At 42.9% G+C, this 11,283-nt stretch overlaps 1 protein-coding gene across 1 annotated transcript in view; it reads right to left on the reverse strand.

Annotated features, from left to right (window-relative positions):
- Positions 1-11,283, reverse strand: part of MRGBP (MRG/MORF4L binding protein) — a 33,667-nt gene that overhangs the window by 2,549 nt on the left and 19,835 nt on the right. Inside the window, exon 3 of the mRNA XM_006873390.1 lies at positions 4-86. Within this exon, the coding sequence (XP_006873452.1) occupies positions 4-86 (83 nt within the window). The remainder of the gene's footprint in view (positions 1-3; positions 87-11,283) is intronic.

Here is an 11,283-nt window from a genome sequence, read left to right on the forward strand (position 1 = left end):
GACCGCGCTCGGGCTCGCGCCGGCGCCGGCACGGCGCAGGCGCAGCGGGGCTCGGCCCGCCTTGCGTTCTCCGAGCCCTCTGGCGGCTGCGTGCGGTCAGGGAGTGCCGACGTAAGCGTTTTAAAAAAAATAAAATCTGGGATATTTTTATAAGCACAGTGGAAAGAAAGAACACTTTTCTACCAAAGAACATCGTAAATTCGGAAAGGATAGCGAGAATGGTTACACAACTTGAGGAATGTCATCAGTTACATGTAGATATGGTTGAAATGACGTATGTTTTGTTATGTATTGCGTTTACCACAACAACAAATTTTAAAACGAACATTAATGAAGTGAAAACCTACAGAATGGGAGAAAAGATTTGCAAGTCCTATTCGCAATACATAAAGATCCTTATAACTCAACAATAAAACGACAACCTAAAATACAAACGTGAGATGATTTCGGAATCCACTTTTCTCCACGGAAGACGTACAGTTGGCCAATAAGCACGTGAAAAGATGCTTAACGTCACTAGCTATCAGGGAGCTGTGATTGCAAGCCACAGTGAAATACCACATCACACCTACTAGGATGGCTAGAATAAGGGACAAGAAAAAATAACAGAAAATCCAGAAACTAAAAAGTGTTGGCGAGAATGTGGAGAAATTGGAACCTAGTTCGAAACTACCAGCTGGTCCGCGGGAGAAAGATGAGGCGGTCTGCTCCCGTAGAGATTTACAGCCTTGGAAACTCTGTTCAGGGTCGCTATGGGTCGAAACCGACTCGACGGCACTTAACAACAACAACAACAACAACATTGCTGGTAGAATGTAAAATGGTTCTGCATCTGTGAAAACAGTTCCTGGCAGTTCCTCAATTCGGTTAAAATTACCATTGGACTCAGTAACTCCACTTCTAGATAGTTGTCCAAGAGAGATGAAAAGATATGTACACATAAAACTGAGTACAAGAATGCTTAGAGTAGTTAGGGAAAGTAGAAACCTACCAAACGTCCACTAATAGATCAACAAAATGTGGTCCATCCACACAATGGAATACATGCTCTAGAAAATATTATGCTGAGGAAAAAAGCTCGTCACAAAAGAATATATGTCATCGTATTTATATGACATTTCTAAAAAGACACATATCTAGAGACAGAGAATAAATGAGCAATTGCCTGGACCTGGAGGCAGGGTAGGTCAGGAAGAAGCAGAGTGACAGATAAGGGGTGTGGTCAGGTGCCCTCATTGGTCCAATGACATGCTGCCTGCTCCGGTGCCTTCCTCACAATCGCTGCTGTGGGAGCTCCCTGTTGCAAGGCTGTGCCAGTCCATCTGATGGAAGGTCTTCCTCTCTTTGCTGACCATCTTACTTCTTCTCAAGCATGATACGCTTCTCCAGGAGCGAGTCCTTTTTGATAACATTTCCAAAGGATGTGGGAAGAAGTCTCACCATCCTCATTGTAAGGACCATTCAGCTATATTTCTTCCAAGACAGATATCTTCATTCTTCTGGTAATGCACGTTATATTCAATAGTCTTCACTCATACCATAATTCAAATGCATCAGTTCTCCTTCAGTTCTCCCGATGCATTGTTCAGTTTTCACATACACATGAGGCAATTGAAAACACCCTGGTTTGGTTCAGGCACACCTTAATCCTCAAAGTGACATTGTTTCTCTTTAACATTTTAGCAAGGTCTTTTGCAGTAAATTTTCCGAATGCAATATGTCATTTGATTTCTTGACTGCTGCTTCCATGGGTATTGATTGTGGATCCAAGTAAGATGAAATCCTTGACATCATCAATAGTTTTTCCATTTATCATGATGTTGCTTGTTGGTCCCAATGTGAGCACTTTTGTTTTCTTTATGTAGTCTTTGATCTTTATCAATGAGTGCTTCACCTCCTCTCTGCTTTCAGCAAATGAGATATATCATCTGCATATAATAGGATACAAGTCGACACATACGTTTTTCCAATTTTAAACCATACAGTATCCCTTTTTCTGTTCAAATTACTGCTTCTTGATCTGTGTACAGGTTTTTACATGAACACATTAAGTGTTCTGGAATTCCCATGCTTTGCAATGTTATTTATAATTTGCTATGATCCACAGAACCTAAAACCTTTGCACAGTCAATAAAAGAGAGGTAGGTAGACATGTCTCTGGTGTCCTGACAACATTCATCTGACATGAGCAGTGGAATCCCTCATCTTCTTCTGAATCTGGCTTGGATTTCTGGCAGTTTACCATTTTAATTGAATTTTATGTTTTCATTGCTTTGGAGTCCTGGTGTGTCGCTGTATGAAACGCACTGGGCTGCTGAAAGCAAGGTTGGCGATTTAAACCCACCACCTGCTCCTCAGAAATCCTACACAGGGCTGCTGTGAGTCGGAACCAACTCGACCGTACTTGGCAACAACAGCGCCAATGCAGCCTTAATATTATGTATTTTTAATGTTCAGCAGATTGAAAAGACTCTTGTCTTGTTTGCTAATTAAATTATTGTTTGATAGTTCAACTGATGAGGAAGAACAAATTACACGAATACATTGTAAAAATATATAAAGTTTTTCCTAATCTGATATATCAGTTTGAGAACTAAGGTGCACCTGACTTAAGCCACGATATTTTCAACAGCTTCATATGCTTGTGGAAGTTGGACAATGAGTACGAAAGACTAGAATAATTGAAGCATTTTGGGGTTATGGTGTTGGAGAGGAATATTGAAAGTACCGTGGACTACCAGAAAAACAAATCTATGTTGGAAGAAGTACAGCCAGAATGGTCCTTAGAAGCAAGACTTTGTCTCTAATACTTGGAACATATTTTCAGGAGGGACCAGTCCCTGGAGTAGGGTATCATGCTTGGTAAAGTGGAGGGTCAGTGAAAAAAAGAAGGCCCCCAACGAGATAGCTTGGCACAGGGCAGCAGCAATGGACTTAAGTGTGACAGTGATTATGAGGAAGGCGCAGGACTGGAGCGTGTCATTCTGTTGTGCATAGTGTTTGTTGCTAAGAGTCACAACTGACTTGACGACACCGAACAACAACATCAAACACTGTACGAGCCATTTCCTTGGTATCTATAGATATAAAGTAACCCCAGTCCAGATGTAACATCATTTTTAAAGAGATAGAAAAACTGATCACTAACTTTAAATGGAAAGAAAAGAGACCCTGGTTAAGTAAAACATTACTAAAAGAACAAGAATAAAGTAGGAGACCTCTCACTTCCTGATCTCAAAACCTGCTACACAGCCATAGTGGTCCAAACAACGAGAGACACATAGATCAATGGAACAGAATTGAAAACCCAGAAGTAAATTCATTCCCATCCGGTCAGCTGCTCTTTGACAAAGAGCCAAAATACGTTAAATAGGGAGAGATTGTCTCTTCAACAAATGGTGTTGGCAAAACTGGAAATTCATTTGCAGAAAAATGAAACGAGACCCATACCATATCTCACATATGACCTCAATGTGGATTAGAGACCTAAAGGTAAAACCTAGGACTATGAAGACCACAATGGAAAAATAGGGACAAATTTATTGTTGTTGTTAAGTGCCATCGAGTCGATTCCGACACATAGAGACCCTGCATAGGGTTTCCAAGGAGACGCTGGTGCATTTGAACCACCAACCTTGCAGTTCAAACGACTTTGCTGTCTGACGCATTAGCCCACAGTGCCACACCAGGACTCCAGGGACAAGTTTAGGGGCTCTGATATAAGGCATAAATACACTACCAAATAGAACTGAAAACAAACATCAGAAGGCAAAATAGATAGCTGGGACCTCCTAAAATAGAAACTTATGCACATTAAAAGATTTCATCAGGACTGATTGTGAGGGTTGGAAATGTAAAGGTAGACGTTTTGTAGCAAGGAAGGGAGTGGCTGACTTTGCAGTCTAGGCCAGAGGTCCCTGGGGCCATCAAGGGTGAAGAGCAGAGAGCGGGATCTTACCCAGAGAAGCAGTGATGCCTGAGATGGAGGCAGAGAGGATGACGTGGAGAGATGGAGTGGCTGGGGACTTTAGACACAGAGAGGGAGAGTGACTGTGGGCTGCCAACGGGGGGACAGGCTTGCAGGGTATACCCTTTGGTGGGTTGATGATGCATGGAGGGGATTGTAACCATGGCAATGAAATGATATATGATAGGATGAATGTAAAACTAATGTTCTCCCATGTAAACTATCACATAATTCTCAATAAAACATTAAAAAAAAAAAAAAAAAAGATTTCACCAAAAGAGTGAAAAAAGGACCCACAGACCAGGAAAAAATCTTTGGCAATGCCATTTTAGACAAGGAACTACTCTCTAAAATTTCTCGAATATTTCAACAAGAAGATAAATAATCTGTATTAGAAATGGACACAGGGCAGGAACAGACACTTTACCAACAAATATGAAGAAATACTTAGCCACTGACCCTCCACCTTACCAAACATGAGATCTTTCTCCAGGAACTGGTCCCTCCTGAAAATATGTCTGAAGTATGAAAGACGAAATCTCACCATCTTGGCTTCTAAGGAGCATTCTGGCTGCACTTCTTCTAACACAGATTGGTTTGTTCTTTGGGCAGTCCATGGTACTTTCAGTATTCTCCTCCAACACCACAACTCAAATGCATTAATTATTCTACGGTCTTCCTTATTCGCTGTTCAACTTTCGCATGCAGATGAGGTTACTGAAAATACCGTGGGTTGGGTCAGGTTCACCTTAGTTTTCAAACTGATAGCTTTGATCTGGAATACTTTAAAGAGGTCTTCTGAAATATGTTTTTTGATTTCTCAACTACTGTTTCCATACTGTTGTTTGTGGATTTAAGTAAAATGAAGTCTTAGACAACTTCAATCTTTTCTCCATTTATCATAGTGCTACGTATTGGTCCAGTGGTGAGGGGTTTTGTTTTCTTTACACTGAAGTGCAATCCATACTGAAGGCTGTGCTCTTTGATCTTCATCAGTAAGTATTTTAAGTCAGTAAGTATCCTCTTCCCTTTCAGCAATCACAGTTGTGTCATCTGTGCACTGAGTCTTCCTTCTATCCTGATGCCGCATTTTTCTTCATGTAATCTAACTCTGAAACTTGCCAGAAAGATGTCTACTTGTGCTTTATTGACTGTGCAAAGGGTTTTTGACTGTGTGGATTATGACAAACTATAGATAGCACTTGAAAGAATGCGAATTCCAGAACACTCGATTGTGCTCATGAGGAACCTGCACATAGATCAAGAGGTAATTGTTCAAACAGAACAAGGGGTCACAGACTGTTTTAAAATCAGGAAAGGTGTGCACTAGGTTTGTATTCTTTTACTATACTAATTCAACTACTGTGCTGAGAAACTAATCTGAGAAACTGGATTATATGAAGAAGAATGTGACATCAGGATTGGTGGAAGACTCACTAACAACCTGCGATATGCAGATGATACAATTTTGCTTGCTGAAAGCCAAAAGGATTTAAAGTACTTACTAATGAAGATCAAAGACTACAGCCTACAGTATGGATTGCATCTCAAACTAAAGAAAACAAAAACCGTCACAAATGGACCAGGAAATAACTTTATGATAGATGGCAAAAAGATTGAAGTTGACTTTATATTTGCTTGAATCCGTAATCAACACGCAAGAGGCAGCCAAGAAATGAAACGGCATATTGCAGTGAGCAAATACGCCGCACAAGACCTCTTTAAAATGGTCAAGAGAAAAGATAAGCAGTTTGAAGAGTAACGTGCGCCTGACCCAAGGCGTGATGTTTTCAGCAGGCCAGGGTGGTGCTGTGGGTTAATGCGCTGGACCGCAAAGTCGTTTGAACTGCAAAGTTGGTGATTAAAATGGGTTCATTGGAAACCCTACCCAGGGTCACTATGGGTTGGAACCAACTTGACTGCATTTCAGAACAATGACCTATGCATGTGAAAGTTGGACAGTGAATAAGGAGGACGCTAGAAGAATTGATACTTTTGAGTTGTGGTGTTGAAGAATATTGAGAAGAATACCACGGGCTGCCAGAACCACAAACGTCTGTGAAGTACAGCTGGAGTGCTTCTTAGAAGACAAACTTTAGCTCTCATACTTCGGACATACTTCAGGAGGAGAAGGAAACTATGCTTGGTAAAGTGGAGAGTCAGTTTAAAAGAGGAAGACCCCCTATGAGATGGACTGGCATAGTGGCCCCAGCAATGGGCTCAAACACAGCAACAATTGTGAGGAGGGCTCAGAACAGGGTAGTGCTTTGTCTTGTTGTCCATGGGGTCACTAAGAGTTGGAACTGACAACTACTAATCATGCTGAGTATTTTTTCATGTATTGTTGCTGACTGCTCTGTGTATCGTCTTTATAGGAATATCTCTTCAAGCCCCCGACTGGTTTGTTTGTTTTTGAGTCCTGGTGTGGCATTGTGGGATAAAGCATTGGACTGTGGGTTGGTTTGAACTGCCAGGTCAGTGGTTCAAACTCACCAGCCACTGCTTGGAAACCCTATACAAGGTTGCTATCAGTCGGAACTGACTTGACAATACTTAAAAACAACTCATTTTAAAATTTGTGTTGTTTCTTTTTTGTTGTTGAGTTGTAATTGTTCTTTATGTATTTTGGATAATAGACCCTTATCAGATATATGGTTCTGAATATTTTCTACTGCTCTGGCATTTTGTTTTCCCCACTTTCTTGATAGAATTCTTTTGATACACAAACATTTTAAATTTGGCTAAAAAAATGACTGATCATTGAGGAGAATGGGCAGTAGTGGGCATTGGCTCTGAATCGATAGTAATTCCAGGAGACCCAAAAGTCACTGTGACTCACAAGTCAGAGTGGGGGTGTATAAAGTCAAGTTATTAATGGAATATTAGCTGAGGTCTGCCTCATAGTGGGTCCAGTGGCTCTCTGATCTCATACTCTAGTGATTTCCGCAGTTCCAGAATCAATCATGGGAACAGACACACTCGGCCACTGGCAGACCCCTACCTTGATCTCCCATATGTGTAATAAGGGTCTTTATGGTGGGAGAAGTCAGTGAGCATCATTGGAACTGCCTCTACCAGGAAGAGAGTGAACCCAATGTAGTATAGTACTGCATTCCTGGAGGGATTGCAGAGATCAGGGCAGAGCTAGGACCCTGAAGTACGGACGCATGGGTACTGATGCCTCTCACATTCCCCTCTAACTGGACTATTCGGCCTGTGCAAAAATCAGATGCATCTTGGAGAATGACAGCGGATTATCATCAACTTAACCAAGCAGTGACTTCAATTGCAGTTGTTATTCCAGATGTGGTTTCATTGGATGAGTCAATCAATACATCTCCTTTTACCTGGTGTGCAGCTAGTGATCTGACCAATGCCTTTTCCTCAATTCTATTTTCAAAGGTTCACCAGAAGCAGTTTGCTTTTAGCTGACAAGGCCAACAATTTATCCTTCCTCTCCTAGCTCAGGGTACAAGAAATATCCAGCACTATGTCGTAATTGAATCTTCAGGAACCTTGGTTGCCTTTCCCTACCACAAGATACCACTGGTCCATTACACTGATGACATTATAGTGAGGAAGAAGTGTCCACGACTCTAGATTCACTGACAAAATATCTGCTTCTTGTTGTTAAGTGCTGTGGAGTTGGTTCCAGCTCATAGTGACACTATATAGGGTTTTCGAGGAGCGGCTGTAGTGTTTGAAATGCCGACCTTGTGGTTCAAGCCGACCTTGTGGTTAAGTGATTATCCTACAGCACTGTTGTTGTTGTTGTTAAGTGCTGTTGAGTCGGTTCCGACCCATAGCAACCCTGTATAGGATTTATGAGGAGCGACTGGTGAGCTTGAACCACCAACCTTGCAGTTCAAAGAGCTTTGCAGTCTGGCGCATTAACCCACAGCGCTACTAGAGGGTGGTAAATGAGCACAGCAAAAACTCAGGTTCCTTCCACTTCATTGAAATTTCTAGGGGTCCATTGGTGTGGGGCACGTCGAGATATTCCTACTAAAGTGAAGGATAAGTTATTCCATCAGCTCCTACACAACCAAAAAGGAGACACAATGCCTGGTGGGCCTCTTTGAATTTAGGAGGCACCATCATCCTCGTTTGGGTGTACTGTTCCAGCCTATTTATCAAGTAACTTGGAAAGCTGTTGGCTTTGAGTGGGGCCCAGGACACAAGAAGGCTCTGCAGGTTCTGGCTGCCGGGCAAGTCGCTCTGCCCCTTGGACCAGATGTTCCAGCTGACCCAAAGGTGATTGAAGTATCAGTGGCAGACAGAAATGCAACTTGGAGTCTTTGGCAAGCACCTGTTGGTGAATCACAGTTCAGACCTTGGATTTTGGAGTGAAGCCCTGTCATTCTCTGCAAATAACCACTCTCTTTTTGAGAAACAACTTTTGGCTTGTTACTTAGTGGAGACTGAACACTTTTCACCATGGGCCACCATGTCACCATGTGACCTGAGCTACCCATCAGGAACCGGAGGTTTTCTGACCCATAAAGTTGGATGTGCACAGCAACACTCTTTCATTACATGGAAATGGAATATATGACTTCAGGCTTGAGCAGGACTTGAAGGCATGAGGAAGTGGCCCAAATGCCCAGGGTCCACATGACCTTCCCTCTCCTAGTCTACAGTATGGTCTCATGGGGGGTTTCTTATGGTCACTTGATTGAGGATGAGGAGACGTGAGCTTGGTTCACAGATGGTTCTGCATCTAAGTGCTCCTCGGAGTGGACAGCAGCAGCACACAGGCCCTTCCTGGGATGTCCCTGAAGGACAATGAGGGGAAATCCTCTCAATGGGCAGATCTTGAAGCAATGCTCCTGGTTGTTCATTTTGCTTGGATGGAGAATAGGTCAGATGTGTGACTGTCTCCTGAGTCATGGCCGGTGGCCAATTGTAACTGTCTATTGAGTCATGGCTGGTGGCCAATGGTTTGGCTGCATGACCAGGGTCTTGGAAAAAACATGATTGGGAATTTGGTGATAAGGAGGTGTGGGAAAGAGGTATGTTGGTAGACCTCTCTGAATGGGCCAGAAAAATGAAAATATTTGTGTCTCATGTGAATGGTCATCAAAGGATTACCTCAACAAAGAAGAATTTCAACAATCAAATAGAGTAACACATTCTGTGGACACCAGCCAGCCTCTTCCCCCAGCCACTCCTGTCATTGCCCAATGGGCTCATGAACAAAGTAGCCATGGTGGCAGGGTTGGAGGCTATTCATGGACTTCCACTCACCAAGGCTGACTTGGCTACCGCCACTGATGAGTGTCATAGCTGTTAGCATCAGAGGCCAACGCTGGGTCACAATATGGTACCATTCCTCAGGGAAGGCAACTCGCCACCTAGTGGCAGGTGGATGACACCAGAACACGCCCACCATGGAAGGCATAGACACTGGCCCTGGATACAGATTTGACTTCTGTGGACTCAGAACGTCTCATCCACCATCATGGTAACCCACTCAGTATCACCTCAGATCAACTGGCTCACTTCACAGCACATGAAGTGTGGCAATGAGCTGTGCTCATGGAATTCACTGGTCTGTTCATGTTTCCACAGACTTGATAGAGTGATGGAGTGGATGTCTAAAGACACAATTACAGAGCCAGCTAGATGGCAATACCTGGCAGGTTGGGGCAATATTCGCAGGAGGTTTTTACATAATGAAATGTGTGATCTAAACCAGCATCTAATATATGATACTGTGTTTCCAATAGTCAGGATTCATTAGTCCAGGAAGCAGGGGGTGGAAATGGGAGTGGCGCCATTCATTATTACTCCTGGTGACTCATTTGCAAAATTTTTTCTTTCCTACCCTGCAACCCTATGCTCCTCGGATCTGGAGGTTAAATTCCAAAGGGAGGAATACTCCCACCTGAAGATATAACATTGATTGCATTGAATAGAAGTTGAGAATAATCCTTGGCCACTTTGGGCTTTTCATGCCTCTGATAAAGAAGGGAGTTCCAATAGTGGGTGGTGGGGTTGATCCTGATTGCCAAGGAGAAATTGGATTGATACTACATAATGGTAGCGAAAAATAACTATGTCTGGAATCCAGAAGATTCCTTAGGGCATCTCTTATTACAACCATGCCCTGCGATTAAAATCTGTGGTAACTACAGCAACCTACTTCCAACCATCTACACTCACAGAAGCAGCAGTCAAGAAATCAAACAATGTATTGCATTAGGCAAATCTGCTGCACAAGACCTTTTAAAAATGTTAAAGAGCAAAGATATCACCTTGAGGACTAAGGTGTGCCTGACCCAAGCCATGGTATTTTCAATAACCTCATATACATGTGAAAGCTGGACAGTGAATAAGGAAGACAGTAGAAGAATTGATGCTTTTGAGTTATGGTGTTGGAGGAGAATATTGAAAGTGCCATGGGCTGCCAAAAGAACCAACAGATCTATGTTGGAAGAAGTGCAGCCAGAGTGTTGGAAGCCAGAATGGCCAAACTTCATCTCAAACTTTGGACATATTGTCAGGAGGGACCAGTCACTGGAGAAGGATATCATGTTTGGTAAGCTGGAGGATCAGAGAAAAAGAGGAAGACCCCTAACGAGATGGATTGGCCAAGTGGCAGCATCAATGGGCTCAAAGGTGGCAACAATTATGAGGTTGGCCCAGGACCAGGCAGTGTTTCGTTCTGTTGTACATCGGGTCGCTATGAGTTGGTACTGACTCGATGGCACCTAACAACAACAACAACAACAACTAGTTTGAGAAGACAGCTCTTCCCCAGTTATATTTTCTTTTCCACCTGAGGGGCTCATCCGCTGGTATCAGAAGGTTTTCAGTAGCTAACCACTCAGAAGTGGTTCACCTCTTCTTCTCACTCCTATTCTGTCTTAGTCTGGAAGCCCCACTGAACCCTGTCCACCATGGTGACCCAGCTGGTATTTTAAAATACCAGTGACATAGCTTCCAGTCTCACAGCAACACCGAAGCTACCGCAGGACGACAAAGTGACTGAGGAGTTCCGTAATGAAAGCTCTTTCTCAATGTTCCTAATGGACTTCTTTCCTCCATAGTTAGACTTCTCCTTAGCCTACTAATGTATTTATTAATTCATCTGTCTCATAGCCCAGGTTCATAGGGTTCTATTTAGATTTTGATTCTACTGTAAACTTTCCAGGATTTTTGTGGGAGTTGGGAAACTTTTTTTGTATTATTATTTCTTGTTAAGTGCCTTCGAGTTCGGTTCCGACTCATAGCGACACTGTAGCATTTCCGGGGAGCAACTGGTGGGTCCAGCGCATTATTCTGCAGCATCACACCAAAGAAGAAAGCAATGC

This window comes from Chrysochloris asiatica, unplaced genomic scaffold (assembly GCF_000296735.1).
Source record: "Chrysochloris asiatica unplaced genomic scaffold, ChrAsi1.0 scaffold00238, whole genome shotgun sequence".
Lineage (NCBI taxonomy): Eukaryota > Metazoa > Chordata > Mammalia > Afrosoricida > Chrysochloridae > Chrysochloris > Chrysochloris asiatica.